General features: G+C 52.6%; 1 protein-coding gene across 6 annotated transcripts in view; it reads left to right on the top strand.

Annotated features, from left to right (window-relative positions):
- SFXN5 (sideroflexin 5) overlaps positions 1-21655 on the top strand; it is a 117515-nt gene that overhangs the window by 58670 nt on the left and 37190 nt on the right. For all 6 annotated transcript variants that reach the window (XM_047854230.1, XM_047854231.1, XM_047854225.1 and 3 more), the window contains 4 exons: positions 2814-2867; positions 3877-3933; positions 5302-5367; positions 16563-16653. In XM_047854230.1, coding sequence (XP_047710186.1) covers positions 2814-2867; positions 3877-3933; positions 5302-5367; positions 16563-16653 — 268 coding nt within the window. The remainder of the gene's footprint in view (positions 1-2813; positions 2868-3876; positions 3934-5301; positions 5368-16562; positions 16654-21655) is intronic.

Raw genomic sequence — 21655 nt, 5'->3', positions numbered from 1 at the left:
GGAACATGGTGCATACAAGGTATTTGAAAATGGGCATGGAGTGTGACTCTTCCTTTGTGCTCAGGCGAATGAGCTGGGAAAGGAACCCCTAAAATCAGAGAGTTGGAGCCCTCGAGCCAAGAGTGAGGAGACCTTTCTGACGTTCTCTCTAGTTTGCTGTGAAGCCTTGGGCAAATCACTGAATTTCTCTAAGCCTCAGTTTCCCCATTTGCAAAATATAGAAAGCAATCTCTATTTTGTCTGCGCCCCAGCGTACTAATAAGAATCATGGTAAGTGACATAGGGGAAATTCTTAGCAAAATCAATCAATCATTCAATTTCTTTAAGAAAGCATGAGGGGTCAGAGGTGCCCAGCATGAATATCAGGCCCATGTTACAGCAGGGGGTTGGGACAGGAGGCTGGTCGGGTTTGGCTAATAAGGTTACAAGCTCACAGGTTACAAGCTGTGTGTGTGTGTGTGTGTGTGTGTGTGTGTGTGTGTGTGTGTTACATAGGCCTGGGTACTATTTCAGTTTCGTTTAGGACTGTGGTTTGTTCTGGAAAAGACTTGATGTCACACAAAGACAATGCCTGCCACCAGAAAAGACAAGTGAAGGTGAAAGTGAGACAAAAGTTTAGGAATGGGAAGAAGCCAGGAGTGAAGTTTGGGCACAAAATACATGTGGTGATGGTTTGTACAATTGACAAATATGAGCCGTGGAGATCTGGCCTGAGGTTCTTGACAGTCAGTGCAGAGAGAGACACAGTAAAATGCTCAACGTCTACAAGACAGATGCAGACCAGATGCTTAGAAGTGTATAAATTTCTGACCCCAAGGCCAGAAAAATTTCCCCCAGGAGGATTCATAAAGGAGATTCTGTGATGTAATGAGCAGTGAGTGTCCTGGACAATAGGTGTTTGGTAAATACAGTGAGTCCCAAGGAGCTGTACCTTATGATGCTCCTGATAGCCCAAGCTCAGTTCAGGGAGTGTAAGGGAGACTGAGGAGGGGAAGGCAACGTGGCCCATAACACACACTTGTTATGTAAACCAACAGATTAGGGGGGATGATATGCTGAGTTCTCAACAGTGAATAACAGCTTTTACTTCTTCTGGCTTTGGGAGGCAGTCAGGCATGCACGTGTGTATACACACACACACACACACACACACACACACACACACACACACTCACTAGATCACATTGTTTGTTCCCAATTTCAGGCCTCTCTAGGCTCAGCTTCCTCTCTGTGGAAGCTCTCTGGCTCCTGGCTAGAGGCTGACTAGGTTCCCCAGGGATTTTTCTCAGCCAGGCTGGGGAGGGGTGATTCCCTTTACAGGCAATGGGACTATCTCACTTGACTTCATACCTACTACTTGGAACTCAAGAGTAGAACTTTAAACCAAGGTAGGACCTCCAAGCTCAACCCCTTCACTCTATAGGTAAGAAAGCCAGAGCCCCAAAGGAGCCTGTCTTCTGCTGGAGACACTGTCGGCTGGAGATCACAGAGGCACGGGGCTGAGGTTGAGCTCCAAGCTCTCCTGATTCTCACTCCAGTGCCCTAAGCTGTTGCTGCAGAGAAAAATCAAACTGGGATCTCATTCTGGGGAGAAAAATCTCATAATTCCTCATTGGAGCTATGGAATGGCTTTACATTATATAATTTTATTCAAACTGATATGGGCCAATAAATATAAATGTGTGTGTGTGTGTGTTTGCTGTCTTAAAACATTTTAATGTTTAAAACATGATTTACAAATGCTGCTGAGGATGTCTAGAATTTGATTTACTGCATAGTATTGGATGTTTATACTTGCTCCTTACAGAAATTCTTGCCAAAGAGCCATTTTATCTACAGGAATAATAAATAAGTCAATATGTGGATGGTTGTGCACATTTTTCCCATATGCATTGGTACTTGGTAGATGTTATTTTGCTCACAGGCTCTCAAAAGGTAAACTTGAAAGAGACACATGGATCCCTGAAGTCCAAAGTTTGGCCACTTGTCAAGATGAGACCATTAATGTTGACTTAAACCAAAAAAACAAAGTCAGCAAGCCTAGCTCTTAGGTGACATTTGGGCTTTGGGAATAATGAATCCAGACCCATGTAGCGGTGCTCAGCCATATGTGTGTATTTGTTCATTCATTGATTCACTCATTTGACAAGTATTTATTAGACATCTATGTTTCCTTCAGTAGCTTAAACATGATGTAGATTTTCTTCATGGAGGCTCAGAGATAAAAGATCTAAATTCCCCCCGTTTGTATTTATAAAGTGCTTAAGGCCCTTGAAACGATTTTTCTCATCATATTTTAATCTGCACAAAAATCCTATTGGATGATGAGGGTGTGAAAGAGAGCTGGGTTAGCTGAGTGAAAGGAAAGATGTTCCTTCTGTTTGCTTGTTTTTATTGTCCCCCTGCCGTCAGTTATGGAAATAATACATGCCCAATGCTTAAAAGAATATAGGAATATTCAAGAAGAATGCGAGAAAGTACTGTATAACGTGACCTCCAGAGACATCTACTTGTGGGGCTATAGATTTGTTCACGAAGATACATATATGCTTATGTTTGTGTATATGGTTCTATGTGCGATGTGATGTCTTTTCTTTAACAAGAGTGGGATTGTGCTGTAATATAATTCTGCAACCTGGTCCACTTCCTTCGCGTGCCATCTCACATGGGCAGCGGTTTGTATGTACACATCAGCCACCTCGGTTTGTACAGATCCAGCTTTACTTTTGCTCATGCCTGTGTCATTTTTCCTTGCAAAAGTGTAGGATGGTCCTTTGGCTTTATTCAGTCTTTCCTCTCTTTTTCTCTCATAGGTAGTCGGTCTTCTCTTGCCCAACCAGACACTGGCATCCACGGTCTTCTGGCAGGTAACAGTCCCTGGCAACAGAGGGCCTATGAAAGGGGGCCCCACAAATGCTGGTTATGATTCCCCACCCCAGGGTCTCCCATAGAGGCCCCTGGGGGAAAGCCACCCCATTTCCCCCGCCCTGACCCAGAAGCCACTGGGAGAACCCCGGGACTTCAGATGCTGCTGAGCAGGTCCCAGCGGCCCATGCCTAGGCCATTTTATGTGACTAATTTTTGCACGAGGGGAGGATGGCTTATTTGTGGCCGCCCGCTGCTCCTTGGCTGCTTGTCCAGAGGCCTGTGACCTCGAGGCCCTCAGCAGCATTTTGGTATAAGCCTCACTGAGATCTGTGGGGAAGGTGAACCCACTGTCAACCCCAAGGTAGCAAGGTGGGTGGGAGAATATCATAGACCCTAGTGTCTACTCTTAGAGCCTAGGCTATGGCTCCCTTAAAACAGTTGAAGCTCTGTGTGTGTGTGTCTATGCACAGAGAGCTGGGCAGGAAGAAAGCCTGTCTGTCTTCAGGAAAAAATGTCAGAGTCTTCCCTGAATAAAACTCCTAACGGTGCCCGCATCAGGGCATGGCAGGTGGCGCAAGACACCGGGCTGGGATACTTTTGAAAGAGGTTCACGGCTGTCCGTAATTCCAGGGGTTACACGTCCGCTTTCGGCTCAGTAAGGAATATAATAAGGATTAATGTGTCAGAGGCAGTGAGGCCCTTTTGGGGCAGTGAACGCCACAGTTCCGGGAGAGGTGACAGTCTCTGGATGGGGATGAACTGCCAGCATGGGCAGGACTGGTGTCCTGGTTTGGCAGCAACTGAGGGGTGTCCCAGGTTTTCAGCGCTGATGCTGGCGCCATCCCAAGCAAACTGGAACAGTCGGTCATGCTAACTTGTGGGATGGACAGAACCACCCGTGAGCTGGACACAACATCCCATTGTCTTCTTGGAGGCTGTGGCCCCGCCGGGGTCCAGGCCTGGCCCCCACGCCTTCCCTGACTTCTCCTCTCCCCGCTTGCCTTCCAGTGGCTGAACCAGAGCCACAACGCTTGTGTCAACTATGCAAACCGGAACGCTACCAAGGTGAGCCGCGCAGAACAGGCTCGGGTGACCCTCAACCTCCCTCCAGGGTGGTGTGCCACCATCGGGGGCTGCTTCCTCTGAGTTGAGCATTGTGCTTCTCCAAGCACCTTATTGAAATGGCCAGCCCTTCAGGAAGGGCCCCACTGGGGAGGGGCTGTTCAACATGAAGTGAAGAAGGCCCATGAAATGGGAATGTGCCTGAAGCAGTGAGAGAGATGAGCTCCGTTGGCGGAATCCTCCTTGGGCAACTCTTATCCCCAGATCTTGGATTAGGATGGCAACAGCCACATGGGGACTGAATTCCCCTAAAGCTTCCTCCAAGCTTGCCTGGAAGCTGCCTTGGTGCCCCCAGACTGTGGGCTGTAAAGCTGAAGGGCTGCTCCTGAGGGGTGAGGGGTCTGAGGGGCCTGTCACCTCCTCCCCAAAGTCCCCTGCGCTCCTGGGACAAGCTCAGGGTGGAGGCCTGTCACCCTTCTCTTGTCCAGGAAGGGGCTGGGCCCCAGCTTCACTGGTAATGCTGTATTTCCTGCACTTCTGTCCAAAGGCAGTAAGAGGGGAGGAGGAGTCTAGGTCCCCTTGGGGGGGCCTGTCAGTTTGGGGAGGAGAGGCTGTGGGCATCCTCTAACCTAGGGGGGAGATGGGGGAGGGTTAGTGGCTGGGCCTTGGTGGTAGGAACTTTGGGGGCTGAAACTCTGAGGACGCCCCCCCTCCCCCGTCCAAACCTTCAGTCCACATCTCGCGTGTGTGATCCACACGTGTACATCCCTGCTTGGATGGCTCTCACGTGCCTTGCACCAAACATCTCCAAAATAACAGAGCATAGTTAAAGGCAAGTTCCTCAGCTCTTTCTTAATTTTATATGTTGCAACTTGGGTTACATTTTTCCTTAGAAACATTGAGCACCCCTCGCCTATTGGCATGGAAGCCCGGTGGCCTCAGGCCGGGAGAGCCAGCCAAGCACAGCCAGCCGGGACACTGCCATTTTCACCTAGACAGCCCTCCAGCTGCCGTCAGCCCACTTCCAGCACGCATCCTCCCTCCACTGGATATGCTTGCCCCAGACGTACATGACCCACATTGGCCCTTGCTGTTGTCTACCTCCAGCCAGCAGTGTCTGCCCCTGAGCTCTCTAGAACAGAGCAAAAGTGCAGTGGGCCCCTTTGGCATCTCCCTGGATGTTCCTGCCCTGTATTTCCTGTATGGAGCTGTGCTGAGGGAAGCCTGGCTCCCTTTGGCTTCCAGAGGGATCTTTTCCTTCTCACCTGTTGGTGGGCAGGACTGTCTCTTGCTGGCTGGGGCTGTTTGCAAGGGTGGAGTATGGCAGCTTTGGGCACCCAGGGGGCCTAGAAATCTGTCTCTGCCTTCCAGCCTTCTCCTGCGTCCAAGTTCATCCAGGGCTACCTGGGAGCTGTCATCAGCGCCGTCTCCATTGCTGTGAGTAACTCTCTCCCCACTTCTCTGTCCCACTGCTCTGCAGCTGCCCCTCTCCCCTGCAGCTCTGGCCAGACCTGTCTGAGGTCAGGGCCAGGCAAGGATGTGGGAGACAGAGGTTTGTGTGGGTGGGCCACCAGGGCAGGCTTCCTCGGCAGACAAGAGAGTAGATTCTGGTGACACTTTACTAGAGAGACACAAACTTTAACACAGAGTGCTCGAGATTTTGGAGAGCCGGCGGGGAGGTGAGGCGGTGCCCATGAGTGATGCAAAGGGCTGTACATTCCAGCTGAGGGCAGGATGTCTGTCCCTAGTAGGGCCCCTTGCCCCAGCACCCTTCTCAGAGGAGCTCACTCTCAGTAATGTGGCTGATGCAGGAAGCAAGGGGCTCAGGAACAGCTGTAAGGCTGGCCTAAATGCTGGCTCCCCTTTGCTCTCTGCCCGAGCTCCCAGGGCACTATTGTCCTCTGTGGCCTTGGTCATGTGGTTACATGTCCAGTGCATCCTGGAGGCCCTCCACAAGACAGGAATAGTTTCATTTGAATTCCTCAGGACTTTGAGAATAGAGCAGCTATTAAGTAGGGGAGGTTTGTAAACTGGCTGTGTGAGTGTAAGGCTGGATCCCAGATGAGGGCTGAAGGCAGGTGACATAGCAGGGGCCTGGGCCAGAGCCACAGTGGAAGCTCAAGTTCCCAGGACCTTGGCTACACTGGTCCCACCCTTGAGCCCACCCTTGTGTCCCCATCATACTCTCTAGATCCTGGCTGGGTGGTCTCCTATAGCTGACTCCAGAGGGTGAAAGTCACTTCACAACTTTTGTTATTTTATTCATCACACAATAAATACATGCAATTGGTGAGAAAAAACTTACAAAATGCAAATTCAAAAATTCACGTATAATGAAAGAATTCACATATAATAATCTCTTTGCAAAACCCACTTTCCTTATCTTTCCCATGTCATTAAGTGTAATAATTGTTCACAACTATGTACTCACCCACTGTACCCTACACCGTCATTCATTCCACTGCTCTGGGAAAGTAGGGATTTGGGATTGTTCTGAGATGGCTCCTTTTACTCTGCTCCCGTGTGGACCACGTCCTCTCCAAATGACCTGTTGGGGAGTGATCCCCACTTCATACCAAGATTGAGCTCCCTCCCCGACTCGTTGCCTTACCCCAAGCCAGGAGCCAGACATTGCCTAATCTATTCAGATGGCTCGCCGAGAGACTGCAAACCCCACCCTGGTGGGGTCCCCAACCCAGCAGAGACTTCATTTGGGGTCATACAAACTGGCAGACTCTGATTCTGGGGGGCTCCTGGCAAAGGTGACTGCTCTTGTGAGAGAAGGAAAGGGACTCTGTCACCTCCTCCTTGCTCTTCATGACAAGAGGAGCTGGGCTCTGCCCAGTTTAGCAGCTTGAAAATCCCATCTTCCTTCTTTGAGATTTAAGGGTGGAGTGGGGTGGAGCTGAGGGGAGGAAACCACTGAGCAGCCCTGACTGGGAAGGGCTTGAGCCCTATCCTGGTGGGATGTCCTCCTCCTATAGGCTTGGGGCTCCAGGCTCTCAGCACCCCCAGGCCTCACTGTCCCACCCAAGGGCCCTTTGAGCATTCCATCCCTCCCATTTCCTAGGATCTGAGCTAGCCCAGATTGTGGGGTCAGGCCTCTGACGCCCAAGCTGCTGTTCCTGGGGACTGGGGGCCCTCCAGGCTCTCAGAGCCAGGATCTTACCCTCAGGGACCGGAGGCCTCATACTGGGCTGTCACAGCCCCCAGGGGTTGCGCCTGTGCTTGGGACATCCCAGCTCCCTTCCCGAGCCCTCAAAGAGGCTTTTCCTGACCTTGCCAGCCCAAACTCTTCCCACAGCCCCAAGGCCTAGAAACTTCTGGCCTTCCCACACACTCACTCAGTTACACCCCATGTCCTGTCCTGTCATTGTTCTACTGGCTTATAAGTTAACCAGGGACAGGCCCTGTGTCTTCTCCCCCATGGAGGGGGAGTGAGCACTGCTCCATAAATAATTGTTAATTAGGTTGCTGATTGATTGCCGGCCTCAGGAGGCCCCTCTCCGCCTAGATCCACGAGTCTTAGCCGTGGCGGCGTCCCTCTGCCTGACGTCTTCACACAGTGAGGGTCTAACTCCGGCAGATGGAGCGGAGTTTCTGACTTGGAAAATCTGCAGCTTGCTTGCTTTTCTTTTGTGTGTGTAAATCACAAAACCTCCAAAGAAAGAGGCTTTATTTTATTTTCCTTTCCCTTGTTCTCTGGAACCCTGGGCCCGCGGCCTCATTAACTGATCTCTGCTTCAATTAGTGACAAATCCCCTCCCAGGGAGAACCTGTTAGGAGGAGAAGACCTGCAAACAAGTGTCACGGCCCCAGTGGTTGGCCCAGCTCTGGCATTAATTAAAACGAGTCCCTACAAGCAGGCGGCATGGATGGGGGTGCTGACAGGCTGAGGGCAAATCCCAGGGACTAAGGACAAGCTGGAGTGGAGGCTAGGCCCTGAGAGTCCAGTCTCCTCCCTGGACCTTTCCTCTCCCTCAGAAGAGCCAGAGCCCTGACCTTGGCCAGCACCCCCCTGAATCAAGGACCCCCAGTTTGCACGGCCCCCCGAATGAAGTCTCATGCTGGTTACAGGACCACCAGTGCAGGGGTAGCAGCCTTTTGGTGAACTCTCTAAATAGATTTGGCAATGTCTGGCTTCTTGCTCGAGAATAAAAAAGAAATTTTGTCTTAAGTTATTTTTGAAATCTAACAGTTTGCTGTCTTTTAACAAAGGAAGCCTCTGTCAGTCCTCACTGTATTTGAATTTGGGGGTTCATGTTGAGTATTTCTGTGGTCAGCCCCCCTCGGGCCCTGGCTACACAAGAGTGAGACCTACTCACTCCCTTCAGGGGAGTGTATATGGCAGGCAGTTGGAAGGTGCGAGGGGGTCACTCCGATTGGTATGTTGTCCTTCAAGACGAGGAGAGGGAAAGCTGAGGATATTCTGTGGTAGAACCAGAATTCTGATGAAGGTGACCCTTGGGTGTGGTGGTAAATAGGGAAGGGGCCCCCAAGTCACACGAGGCCGACTCTTCGGGACAGACCGGAGAGAGCCGAAGGCAGGGTTGAGGGTTCCCGGTAGAGGGCACAGCATGTGGAGAGGCATTCAGGAAAAGGAGACTGTGATGGACTCCGGAAGTGATGGGGATGAGGTGGCAATGAACTGAGGAGTAGCAGAGCCGCTTGTGAAATACTGGGAGCGCCTACTCAGGAGTTAGGGGGCCACGCCGGCAGCGCTGGCTGGACTCAGGGACCTGGGGCGTTGCGGGGAGGGCGGGCAGAGTGGGCTGGAAGAGAAGTCATGGCGGGGCAGTAGGCCCAGCAGAGGACCCCCATCATGGACATCAGGCCCTGGTGAGAATGGACCTGTGGCTGGAGAGGAAGGCTCAGGGCTGAAGTCCTCCATGCTGGTCAGGAGCTGTTTGGTACATGAGAGACACTTCACGCCTGGCTCTCAAACCCCTCACCTTCAGCTACGTCTTAGGTGGCTGAGCTCTTTCCCTCTTGGGGAATTGCTGTTCTCCATTCCCAAAGGGTCTGGGCCCTGAGGGGTTCTTTCTGAACAGGATACAGTGGTTGTCTGTTTACCTTTACTAGATATTGGAGTGCAAGGAGGTGTCCCAGGAGGTTCCTGGGCTGAACCCCTACCCCTCCCAGTTCCCATTGCCTACTGGGAGCTCCATGTCCCGGTATCAGAGTGGCAAGTAATCACAATGGTCATAATGCCTAACACTTCTGGAATGTCTTCAGTGTGCCAGGTACTGCTTAGGTGCCCTTCTCAGTTGTATTGATGAGGACACTGAAACACAGGTGAAACCAGTGACAGAACCAGGATTCAAACACAGGCTTAATCATACACTATTCTGCTAATACAAAGACGCCTTTTTCTTCCTGTTCCCAGTTGTGGGAACTGGGTGGAGGGAAGAGCCAAATAATGTTCTTGGCTTCCAGTTTAAAGGAACTGTAACCATGCCCCCTGGCAGATAAGTCTGCCCCCAGGTACCCCGAGAACAGTGGGGACTGGAAGAAAATTTTTAAAAGGCACCTTAGGTGTAATGGGGTTAGACCCACTATCCAACTTCATACTTGGTTCCTGCACCTGTGTTTTCTGGCCAAAGTTGAGCCAGCGGCATATATTTGTCCCTGGTCCAGAGGCTCCTTGTTCCGCCTCCTGCAAGAACCAAGTCTGGCTGGTTCTGTGGTGGAAGGCATACTTCAGAGTGTTCTTTGTGGTTGAGGGTGTACCTCAGGGTGTTCCCTGTGATCCAAGGTGTACCTCAGGGTGTTCTCTTGGTCCAGGGTGTACCTCAGGGTGTTCTTTGTGGTTCAGGGTGTACCTCAGGGTGTTCCCTGTGGTCCAGGGTGTACCTCAGGGTGTTCTCTTGGTCCAGGGTGTACCTCAGAGTTCTGTGGTAAAGGGTATACCTCAGGGTGTTCTCTGTGATCTAAGGTGTACCTCAGAGTGTTCCCTGTGATTCAACCTATACCTCAGAGTGTTCTCTGTGGTCAAGAATGCACCTTGAATGTTCCCTATGATCCAGGGTGTACCTTAGAGTGTTCTCTGTAGTTGAGGGTATACTTCAGGATGTTCTCTGTGATCCAGGATGTACCTCAGGGTGTTCTCTGTGATCCAGGGTGTACTTACAGCCTTGCTGTCTTTCTCTGGGCCTAATGGAGGTAGGGACCATTAGCCTGAGAATCCAAGACCAGAATGTTAACTCACTGCTTTCCTGTGATTGGCTTTCGGGTTGGAGGGCCCATTACATGGACCCTGTAGCAGAATCTGAAGTTTTCCAGAAGCCTGCAGATGGTGATATTGGCAGTGGTGAGTCCAACGTGAATATGGGTTCTGCATCTATTCTATTCTGGGGAGGACAAGTTGTGTCCCTTCCTACGTGTAAGGGGTCTGATGTAACTGGTTTTCTAGCAGGTGGCCAACAGGTCCCTACAGGACACAGTTCAGGGATCAGGATTGGTCTCTGTTGCTGGCAAACAACCCTCTCAGAAGCAGGTGGGGCTGATTGGTCTTTCAGCCTGTGTATGACTCTGTCTCAGCCACCTTGGGCCTTTGCTCCTGAGCCTGTCACCAAGCAAGAGGCTGTCTGGGGTTGCAGGACAGTTGACCTCCACAGAGGGTCATGGGGTCCGCTTGGTTGCCAAGAGTTTATCCTACAACGAGCGCCCTCTGCTGGGCATTTTTGGCACCTCAAAGATTCTTCGACCTGCCCCGGCCCTTGCTCCACCACCTCCTAACCATCTCGTTACATTATCATCCACCACCCAAGAGTAGATCTGATTTCGGAATCTCGTGCCATCTCTCCTTTCAGGCATGCCCTCTTCTCCATTGTTCTCCAGGACCCCTTGGGTCCCCTTACAGGCTCTATTAGAGTCCACAGCTGGCTACAGACAACCCGGTATTTCATGCCCCTGACGCTCTACTGAGCCTCCTCGTTCCTTATCTGGTTGCTTCCTACTTACCCTTCAGGTCTCAGTCAGGCATCCCCTTTCCCAGAAACCTTCACGGCCATGGGGCCACCCCTTCCAGGCCCCTCCTCCTGGCAGAGTGACGAGCCGTCCGCTCAGGTGGACTCGGCCCTGTGTGTGCAACGTTTAGCACTGCAGAGTTGTTTGCTAGCAGTGACTGCACAAGGCAGATCTCCCTTGCGGCTTTTTTTTTCCTGCCTCAGAAATCACTCACATGATGCATTCTAGAATATTTATTAAGCACCTACTCATTTCCCCAGGCAGCAGGAATTCAGTGAGGAGTAAGGGAGACACAGGCCCTGTACCCAGTACTTAGGGCCTACTGGGAGAGATGGATATTTAGTAAAGAGGCTACAGGTAAAAATATTTCTGTGCTATTCAGTTTTAAATAATATACATGTATCACCTTGATTCCCAACCTTTTAAGGAGGAAAATCAATATACACTTTGAGACTGTAATAGGTGCAGGGAAGGAAGAGGTCCGGGTTCTGTGAGAAACTGTAAAAGGGGAGCCCTGAGTGAAGAGGAGGGCTGTCTGACATTTAAGCTGAAAAGGGAGGAGGCCAAGGGAGGGCCGTGCTTGAAGGCCCCGAGGAGAGAGGTGGTGGGGGGAGTGAGGGAGGGAGAGGAGAGAGAGAGTTGGCTCAGGGGAGGAGCAGGGCAAAGGCAGGTGGTTGGAGCCTTGCAAGCGGGGGGCGGGGGGGGTCCTGTGGGTCTCTATCTGCAGTGAGAAGCCACTGAAAGGCTAAAGCGAATTGATACCCATTTTTAGAAGATCGTTCTGGCTGCTGTGTAGGGAGCTGATGGGAGGGAGCAAGAGCAGAAGCAGGGAGCCGAGTTAGGAGGCGGGCAGTTGTCCAAGGAGAAGAGATGGGTGCTTAAGGTAAGCGACAGGAGCAGAGAGAAGTGGTTGCATTCAGGATACCCGGGAGACAGGACAGGGAGCCCTGCATGCTGAGTTGCATGTGGGGAGGGAGAGGCTCCTATCCAGGAAGACTCCTGGGTTTGGGGCAGGAGGAACTGCTAACAGTGGGACAGAACAGGGTGTGGGTGAGGAGGAGCAAGGGAACCTTCATCCTGGGAGTGGGAAAGGGGAGCACCTGAAGCCCCTCCAGATAACGGCATCCTGCAGGGGGTTGTAGGTTTGTGGAGGACACAGCCTGCTTGCACTGCTCAAGCCCCATCCAGCGTCTCCTTGCTGGCCTCACAGAAAGGAAGCTGCTGGTGGCCTGGGGAGGACCTTGGTGCTTAGGAGACAGCTATCAGCCATACAGCTCATGACATAGGAGATCTTGTGTCACAGAGCCCCTTATCCCACCTTGGGAGATTGTCAGGAAGCCAGTCTTCTCTCTTCTGTTCCTGTCAGCTGCCCGTGGCAAATCCACTGGCCTGGGAGCCAGAGCTTGGAGAGAAGTGGCCAGAGACGGTCCGCTGCTTCCTTAGGTCATTGCTGATGTCCCACAGGGTCTCCTGGGCTCTTGCTCCTCCCAGGACCCCTGTCTGCTGACCACAAGGGGAATTCGTGTGCAAAATCCACACCCTGTTTGTTTTCCTCTCTGCCAAAATGGAGCCCCTGTTTGGTTAATTTCTATTTTGTGGCTTATTTTGAGGCTGCTAAAACAGACCCTGGGGGACCCTCAGCAGTGATTGTTCCATATCTCATTATCTTTCCCAAACCTGATTATTAGCTCAGATTTTTCTGATCGCTAGCTGCTGTTCGTGATGAGTTGTGTGCCATTAATGCCAGCTGGTTCCCTTAAACAGGACCCACCATGCCAGGGAAAATGAGCTGGCATTCAGAGCCACCAGCCACTTGGCTTTTTAATTTTAATGGGCTCCACCAAATGTTTCAGGCCAAAGGGCCCCTGAGGAATCAGAACAGACGGGCTCGTAACCCTGGTCTGCAGCCCACCCTGGTTCCTTCCCAGGCTGTGGCCATCCTAGCTGCTGGGACGGTAAGGCCTGAGTTGGGGGCTGTGGCAGGAGCGGGAATAAGTGCCTGCTTGACTCTCCTTTATTTGTACCTTCCTGCTTTCGAGCTCATCATCGGTGGGTGTGCAGGGTGACCTCACCAGCTCCTAGTCTCCCCACTTTGCTGGTCCCCGGCCCCTTCCTTGGCTCAGGCATGCTGGCCATGCTCAGGAATGAGCATGTTGGGAAGACCCCAGTGGGCTTCAGGGAAAGGGCAGGCCAGAAGAGATCTGGAACCCAGGCATTGTTGTTTCTCTTCTTTCCTCCTCCCTACCCTGGACTCCCACCCAGAGTTGGGGGGACATGCTGAAACACTCACTCTGGACTGTGCCAGTCCCAGCCAGAGGGAAAAACAGCCAGCCAGGGAGGCTTGAGGGCAAGTCTGAGTGTTTGTTACAACCAGTGACCACTATTCCTTGTCCTCTCACTGCACTCCAGCCCTGCCTGCCCCCAAGAGGCTGCCAGGGGAATGTCCCAGCTGCCTGCTGGCCTCCTGGAAGACTCCTCCAACACGTCCCACATCTTTCCAAAAGGATGTTGGGGGTGGAGCTGGAGTTTGAACCTAGACCTTCTGTTTGATAGCTGGGATGGGGGTGCAGGCAGGGCTGGATCAAGGGCCCTATCTTTGCTGACAGGAGCTGCCTTCCATTCATCTGGGCCCCGGCCCCAACCGTGGTCTTTTCAGGACAGCTTTTGCTATGCAAACAGCAAGTTTCAAATGGCACACTAGACATTAAAGCATGCCTCATTGAGATGGAAGCTACAGGGAAAGTAAATAGCATAGTTAAGAGCAAAGCTTTGGAATTAGCAGACCCCTGGGTTCAAATCCTAGCTTTACCTGCCCCGTAATAGCTGTGTGTCCCTGGGTAAAGTTACTTAACTACTCGGAACTTGTCTGAACTTTTTTGAATCTATAAAAAGGAGCAACATACCTATGTAATTTATTTTTTTAATGTTTATTTATTTTTGAGGGGGGAGGGGCAGAGAGAGAGGGGGACAGAACATCTGAAGCAGACTCTGTGCGGACAGCAGAGAGCCTGATGCAGGGCTCGAACTCAAGAAGCACAAGATCATGACCTGAGCTGAGCTGAAGTCAGAGCCACCCAGGTGCCCCATACCTATTTAATTTAGGTATTTCATGCGATGTGCTCAGCACACGGCCTGGAACTTCCCCTTTCCTCCTCTTCTCCGTCACCAACACCTGTGTCATCCTGTCTCCCTCCAGACTTTCCCACTCTGCACTCTGTAGGAACATGTTCCCTGGCATTTGGGGGCGTGGGGGCACAGAAATAGACAGTCACTCACTGCTGAGAGCTGGGGAGACCTGGACTTGGTGAGTTCCATCTGCGTGGCAGGGCAGCCTGGAAGCAGGGGAGCAGGGCCCACTGTAGGCTAGCAGCTCCCTGGCCTGCCCTGCCGTACCAGTGAAGTGTGTCCAAGCTGCCGCACATCTCCCTGCCTCCCAGCCTTCCCTTGAGCAAGTGACAGGGAAAGGACAAGGATGAGACTCTGAAGATCAGCTTGAGGCTTCAAATACAGACCAGATGCCCAAGAGCCCAAGCTAGGTTTGCCTGGGAGCATCCTGGCTCCGTGAGGTCCTGGGCTACCCAGGGGCTGACAGGTTGGCACTTCCTGTCTTCCCAGGTCACCGTGCCATTCTTGCTTTGACTGCTGCAGTCACCCTGCAGCCCTGGAGGCCTTCCCAAGGCTTTGCATCTTCTCCAACAACTCAGAAGGCTGAGGCCAGAGCCAGGGCTGTGGGGGCAGGGTGGCCTGCTAGTGACCAGGTGTGCCAGAGCTGAGCGCAGGCTCCCCAGGCCCCCTTTGGCCAGGTGTCCTGCGGCAGCCGCCGCTGCCCCTCCTCCCAGGAAAGACCTCCAGGGCAGAGTCTGGTTCTGGCCTCAGTTTGGGGCAGCAGTGGCCTCTATACATCTGCTTCTGGTCTGGCCACATGTGTCTAGCCTTTTCTCTCTCCACGCCTGTGCTTGTGCTGTTTTCCCCACCAAAATTCTCTTTCCTCTGCCCTGCCTAACCCACCTTTCCTCCCTCCAAGAAACCCCGCTTCCAGCCTTTGCTGATCTCCATCCATTCATTTGTTGGTTCATGCATTTATTCCTCAGTCACCAGTTGACTGAGCAAGAACTACATGCCATCCACTGTCCTGAATGCTGGGTACACAAACATGAAAAAGGTATGGTCCACCTCCCCTGTCCAGCTGGGACATCACATCCATGATCCATGAACGGAGTGGCAGGAAGGAGGGATCGGAGACATGTGAGGGAGCACCTTCCTGGCTGGGAGAGGCAACATTCCTACATGGCTTACATTTTTACATAGCTTCATTTATTTAGATCCCTTTATGCTCTAAGCTCATGCGAAACACTTTGCATACATTCTTTTTTTTTTAATGTATTTATTTATTTTGAGAGAGAGAGAGACAGTGCACATGTGTGTATACACGTGTAGAGGAGGGGGCAGAGAGAGGAGAGAGAGAATCCCAAACAGGCTCCATGGTCATCACAGAGCCTGATGACACAGGGCTTGATCCCACAACCGTGAGATCATGACCTGAGCTGAAATCAAGAGTCGGATGCTCAACCCCCTGAGCCACCCAGGAGGTCCTACATAAATTCTTGTAACAGCCCTGGGATGTTGTAGATATTACGGTCCCTTTTTACAGACAAGGAAACCGAGGCAGAAAAAGGTTCAGTGACTCCCACTGTTAGTGAGTCATTGGAGGTGGAGGTCAGAGGCGAGCCTTAAAGAGCAGGTGTGGACTGAGTAGAGAAGGAAGGCATTCGGGTCTCAGGGACCAGCATGGGCAAAGGCCCCAAGACCAGAAAGCTCCCATAGCATCTGGGGAGCAGTAAACTGGATTCCCGGAAGGCTAATGTGGGGTGTTGAGGGAGTGGGGAAGCTGCGTGAAGGAAATGGCACCTTTTCACACAGGTCACGGGAGGAGCTGGTCATGGTAGACATGGTGGGACCACGTGTTCTAGAAGAACAGAGGATAGCATGGGGGATGGAATAGAATGGGGAGTGCCCAAGGGGAAGGCGAGGCGGGGGCCCAGTGTCCCAGGCTGGGTGAGGGGGCTGGGGTCTACGTGAAGAGGGCAGTGAGCCCAGGATGTCACCCACTGCACCCCCATCCTGCTCTCGGCTGCTCTACTTAGTTCCACAGTCACCTGTGGGCAGGTGTGTGGATCTCCTTCTCCTGAGCTCTCGAGGTTAGGCTTGTGCCTGAGCCCATAGCAGGGCCTCAGAAAAGGGGTTCCTAGAGGCTGAGGTGGGAATGAGGGTTCCCACACTTCATTTACTTGCGGATTATGTGTTCTTCTAACAGCAATCTTTCCTTTTTCCCTCCTGAAAGAGGTTGTGGGGGGGGGGGGTACATGCATGCGTGCACGCGTGTGTGTGTGTGTGTGTGTGTGTGTGTGTGTGTGTGTGTAGCTGAGACTTTCTCCTCACCCTCTTCTTCGTGGGCTGGTTAACTGGAATGACTGGGCAGTGATGCTTTGACTAGTGACCCTGGAGCCCGGCAGCCCCAGATGACATTGAGGATTTGGGGTCTGGGGCACAACTTCAGGGGAAGACAGTGCCGTTCACTCTCTGCTCCTGCCCCAGCCTGCCCCCCCTGCCCTAGTCGGCCAGGACGCTGCAGCATCATGAACTTTCTGTTTTCTCTTTCTAAGGTGGGCCTTAATGTCCTGGTTCAGAAAGCCAACAAGTTCACCCCAGCCACCCGTCTTCTTGTCCAGAGATTTGTGCCATTCCCCGCTGTAGGTAAGACTTGAACCATGCAGAGGTGTGCAGGGGTGTGTGCAGGCGTGTGTGTGTCACACCTGGGTGTGTGGGGCTGCAGGGCTCTTGGGGAACTGGATGCCTTTCCAGACTTCTTCTGACATTGGGGGTCTCCTGGTGAGGGCAACTAGAGCAAAACATGTGTAGACAGAAGTGAGGGTGACAGGGGCGCTGCTGACGAGCTCTGTGACCAGGATTCTGCTTTTAGCTCAGGGATTCTTTAAAATTTTTTTTTCTTTTTTTTAACGTTTATTTATTTTGAGACAGAGAGAGACAGAGCATGAACGGGGGAGGGGCAGAGAGAGAGGGAGACACAGAATCAGAAACAGGCTCCAGGCTCTGAGCCATCAGCCCAGAGCCTGACGCAGGGCTTGAACTCCCGGACCGCGAGATCGTGACCTGGCTGAAGTCGGACACTTAACCGACTGCGCCATCCAGGCGCCCCTAGCTCAGGGATTCTTAACCTGGGGCCCCAGTCCCCCACAGGACCAGTAGATAGAACGCAGGGGATCCTATGAACTTGGCTGGGGAAAATACCTACACTAGCCTCTAGCTGAAATTTAACATTTCCTTCCACTGGGAGTGTAGGCAGCAAACCACAGTAACAAGCAAGAGCTGTGACTTTGTCACCAATAGAAATCACGGATACTTTCACGTCCTGTTACAGTTGTTACAGAGGTTTTAAAATACCGTTTATGTGCCACACTGACTCAAAATTATGATATTGATTCAATCCACTGGTAGGTCTTATTTTTTAATTCGTTAGTTAAAAAGCACACCTATGATTGTATCACAATTGAAAAAATATTTGGTAATGTATTCCAATATAATCCCTTTATTTTTTTTTAATGTTTATTTCTTTTTTGAGAGAGAGAGAAAGAGCATGAGTAGGGGAGGGACAGAGAGAGATGGGGGACAGAGGATCTGAAGCGGGCTCTGCGCCGACAGCAGTGCGTCCCACGTACCCGTATTATTCATATTCAGGTAATTGTGGTGCATGTGTGTGTGTAGAAGGGATTTCGCTGCCTCCAGCTAAGTCTTTGCTGGTCTTGGAGCCGCTGAGCTCACAATAGATGCCCCCGGCCAGCTCATCAAGCCCAGCCTGGCTCTTAAGAAGCCCATGCTTTGTTTGGGGAGAGGGCCCTATAGCAGAATGTTTTTAAAAACTAAAAAGAAACAACACTGAAAGAAGCACGAAGCAGTGTGTGATTAGTCGTCTAAAGAGAAGTATACGCTTGAACCATGATACGAGTTCCCCATTTGATGCCAGAGGACAAAGATAGGGGACAGCCCAGGAGTGGTGTCAGGTCCCGTCACCTCCCAGGTGCCAAGGCTCAGTCTGAACAGCCCGAGTCAGACCCAGGCTCATGGTCCCAATCTCATTATTCACCTCCAGGGTTCAGCTTCCCCATCTGTAAAATGGGGGCACTGATACCTACCTTCCTGCAGCCCAGAGCTGTGGGAGGGCCAAACGAGATTACAGACCGGATTCCATTCGCAGGAAAGTGCTTTGGAGCACCTAAAGAGCCCCGTAAGAAGGTGGAAGATCATTACCTGGCAGCCCCCACCTCCTCGTTGGCCAGAGGCTAATGAACTCCCAGGACCAACTGCCCGTCTGAGCCTCAGCTGACCCAGATAATTGCTTAGCAACTCCACACTTTTAATGAACTCCCAGCTATTTCTGGCATGGGCCACTAATGGAATAACTCTTTAGATCTGACTTTGTTAAGGGGCCTAATTGAGTGAACAAGGCTGCCGATCTTGCGTTCCTCGCTATTCTGGGCTGGAGGGTCAGATGTAGCCTCAGAAGGTGGCAGCTCTTAGCTGCACTGGACTGGATCTGGGACTCGGCCGAGATGCAATCTGTCCTTGAGCCAAGCTTTAGACAAGGACTTTGCCAGGGGCCTGTTCCAGCCTTGCTCTGCCAGTCATCTTGCTGGATGACCTTGGGGGTGGTCTTAACCTCTGGGGCTCCTTCAGGAGGAGGGTCCCTGCTTTCAGGTTTGACCCTATCTGTCATGCCCACCCGAGACTTTAGGACCTGTCCCTCTTTGGGCTCCAGCCTGATTCTCCTCCTGTCTTAATCCAAGAGGAGCCTGTGGGTCCAGCCACTGTCAAATTGTCTTGAGATCCCTCATATCCCTAGTCAGTTGCACAGGTTGCACACAATGCCGTTTGTAGTCCTGATAGTCCTAGTTTGCCAGGATCCAGAGAGCAGCAGATCCTTTCTGGCTGCTTCCTCAGACCTGCTGCCCGAGTCCTAGCTGAGTGCCTGCCTCCCTTCCACCCCGGCCCCTGTCTCTCCTTGTCCGCATTGCAGGCTTCCACTTCCCTGGCCCCGATGCCCTCCCAGGCCCATCTGCAAACGGATACCTGCTAACCCCCCGGGTAGATGTTGACACGGTGGTGTGCAAGATGAACAGGCATGCCCCTCACCTGCTTTTGAACCCCTGGTCCTCTCGGGCCATCATACAGACCCTGCACTTGGCCACCCTTCACCTTGTTCTCAGGCTTAGACATCTTCTGTAAGGCTCACTGCATGCAGGCAGGGCCTAGGTCCCTCCAGGCATTCATCCTGCTTTCCGTGGCGGGCTCGACCAGACTAGGCCAAGCCATCGTTAAGGCCACCAAGAAGCTTGCTCAGGATTTGCTTTACCTTGTAGAGGGTTCTTTGCCCCTTCCGACCCCTGGCCTGATGGGGAGACAGGACTCACAGAGCCATAAGTGCTCACAGGAAGGAGGTTGAGGCAAGTGGAAGTGATCAGATTAAGCCCTGGCTGTTGGGATGTGTGTGGGGGCTTGGGGGTGGTGTGTAGAGCAGAAGGGGGTCTTCATGGTGAGGGAGGGTCCTGAAAGGGCCTGTGTGCCCTGTGCTCAGAGGCCATATCCCTACTCCCTCCCTCAGGGAAGGAGGCTCCCAGGAGCCGGTTGCTTCTTCCCGCTGCCCTGCCCAGTGAGTTCTGCCCTGTTCCAGCCTGCAATCTGGAAGGTTGAGAGGATACCTCTCTTCACTGGGCCCTCCATGCTGCCCAAGAGAGAGGCCTGAGACTCTGGGCACAGGACACCTCATTCCCCCACCTGACTCCACTGATTTTACCCCTCTCTGGCTTTGGACCAGACCTCACTTCAGCCCCTTCCCAGTGGAACATGTGTGACAGACATTTCAGGCCTTCCCTGGGTTTGTAGGGGCTCCACAGCTCTCCACATTTCCCCCAGCATACCTCTGTGGCCTCTCACTCCCCACATTGTCTCTCTGGGAGGACCCAAGGCAGGGCGAGCCATCCCCATTTCCCAGAAGAAAAAAATTCAGACTCTCTGAGCTGGCCACCGCCCAGGCCTTGAAGGCCCAGCCCAGGCTACTTCAAGCCCACTTGGATAACCCCTCACCCAAGCAGCCGCGAAACTGAGGCATGTGGTCCAGAGGCGCCCCCCAGGAGCACCCCACCTCCAGGTTCACCCTGGTTTTTTAGCTAGGGTTGTGCGTGTGTACGTGCACGCACACGTGCTGAGCACGTGGGAAGCCCTGAGGACACTCACTGAGCCCTTCTCTCCCTCACGGTGGTTTCAGAGCCTTGCTGTGCCCCGGTCCACAGCAGCAATCATGTGGGAAATCTCGGTTTCTATTTATACATGGAGATGTTAGGAAAGACGGTGAGCCCAGGAGCATGTGTGCTGGCATCAGAATCGATTGGGGACTGGTAATTAATTTGTTTAGACCTTAATTAATTCTCCAGTTCTTTCTTATTTGTGGACTGTCACGCTTAATTGTGTTCAGGAGCTCGAGCTCGGAGCAGGCCCTCCATTAATTGATGGGTGTTGTGAGGTGGGAGTTAATGGTTTGGGGAGCTGGGCAAACAGTGTAATTAAAGGTCAGTAGAGGAGGCATTGGAAAAACAACCCCCCTCCCCCAGGTCCACCCACCAGTCTCCATGAGCAGAGTCCATTCCAGGGCAGGCAGACCCCACAAACAGCCTTCTCTTGAGGCCTTAGGCTGGGAGCTGGCAGGAGTGGCCAGTGGGAGGCATGCAAGGTCGCGGATGCCGCGAGGGGGCACTGGTGAGAGGAATGGGCACATTTCATCAGGAATGTGTGGGGCAGGGCCTTTAGCCAGGGGCCGAGAGGTGGGGATCCCCAGGTGCCACCTGGCAAGCAAATCTCTGCACCGGGCTCTGCGTATGTGTGTGCAGGAGTCAGGGAAGGAAGCCCTGAAGGTCACCCCACCCCCACCTGCTTGACTGAATCCATACCCAGCAGGGGACAAGACCCCCATGTGGGCTTTGAGCTCCCTCAGGGGAGGCCAGAACCTCAGCACCTGCCAGCTGACTCCTTGCACGGGCGGGGAATAACCTCCGCGTATGGGCCAAAATGCCAGCCTCATCATCCCTTTGCCGGGAAACGCCTTCTTCCTGCACTGTCTACAGCAGTCCCCTGCATTAAATGTCACAGCTGATTTCATCACCAGGAAAAAATCTCTGTGTTCACCGGGGAGTCCGTTCCTCAGGATGTCTGGGCAGTGTCTGGGAGGTCTTCTGTTCACATGTCTGCCCTCACCCCACCTCCTTGCTCCCCTTCATCCCCAGGCCACATGGGTCTTGGTGTCCTTGATTCCTTCTTTACTATTCTTCCCTTGGTGTTCAAGCCTCCCTGCTTGCCTCGTCCGGGAGGTGGCCACGGCAATGTGCCCGAGCCCAGAGTGTTGGTCCTGACCTCCTCAGTTCCTCATCCCCTGAGGTGCACCTGTGTCAGCTGTGGCTGGGCCTCATGACGTTTGTCCCTTCCATCCAGGTCAGTGATAATGTGGTGTCCGCAGCCCTTCAGCTCCTCTGTCCTTTCCTTGACCTAGTCCCTGCCCATACTCCTTTGGAGCTGTGGTGAATCTTCAACCTCCCGTCTGCCTCGCTCACTGGTCCCAGGCCTTTGAACATGGCCCTGTTTGCCTGGAATCTCCACTTCCCATTACCTCAGCCCCCATCCTCTGCCTTCT

Source organism: Prionailurus viverrinus, chromosome A3 (assembly GCF_022837055.1).
Source record: "Prionailurus viverrinus isolate Anna chromosome A3, UM_Priviv_1.0, whole genome shotgun sequence".
Lineage (NCBI taxonomy): Eukaryota > Metazoa > Chordata > Mammalia > Carnivora > Felidae > Prionailurus > Prionailurus viverrinus.
Note: the sequence above shows the minus strand (reverse complement) of the source record. Positions and strands in the feature narration are given on the sequence as shown.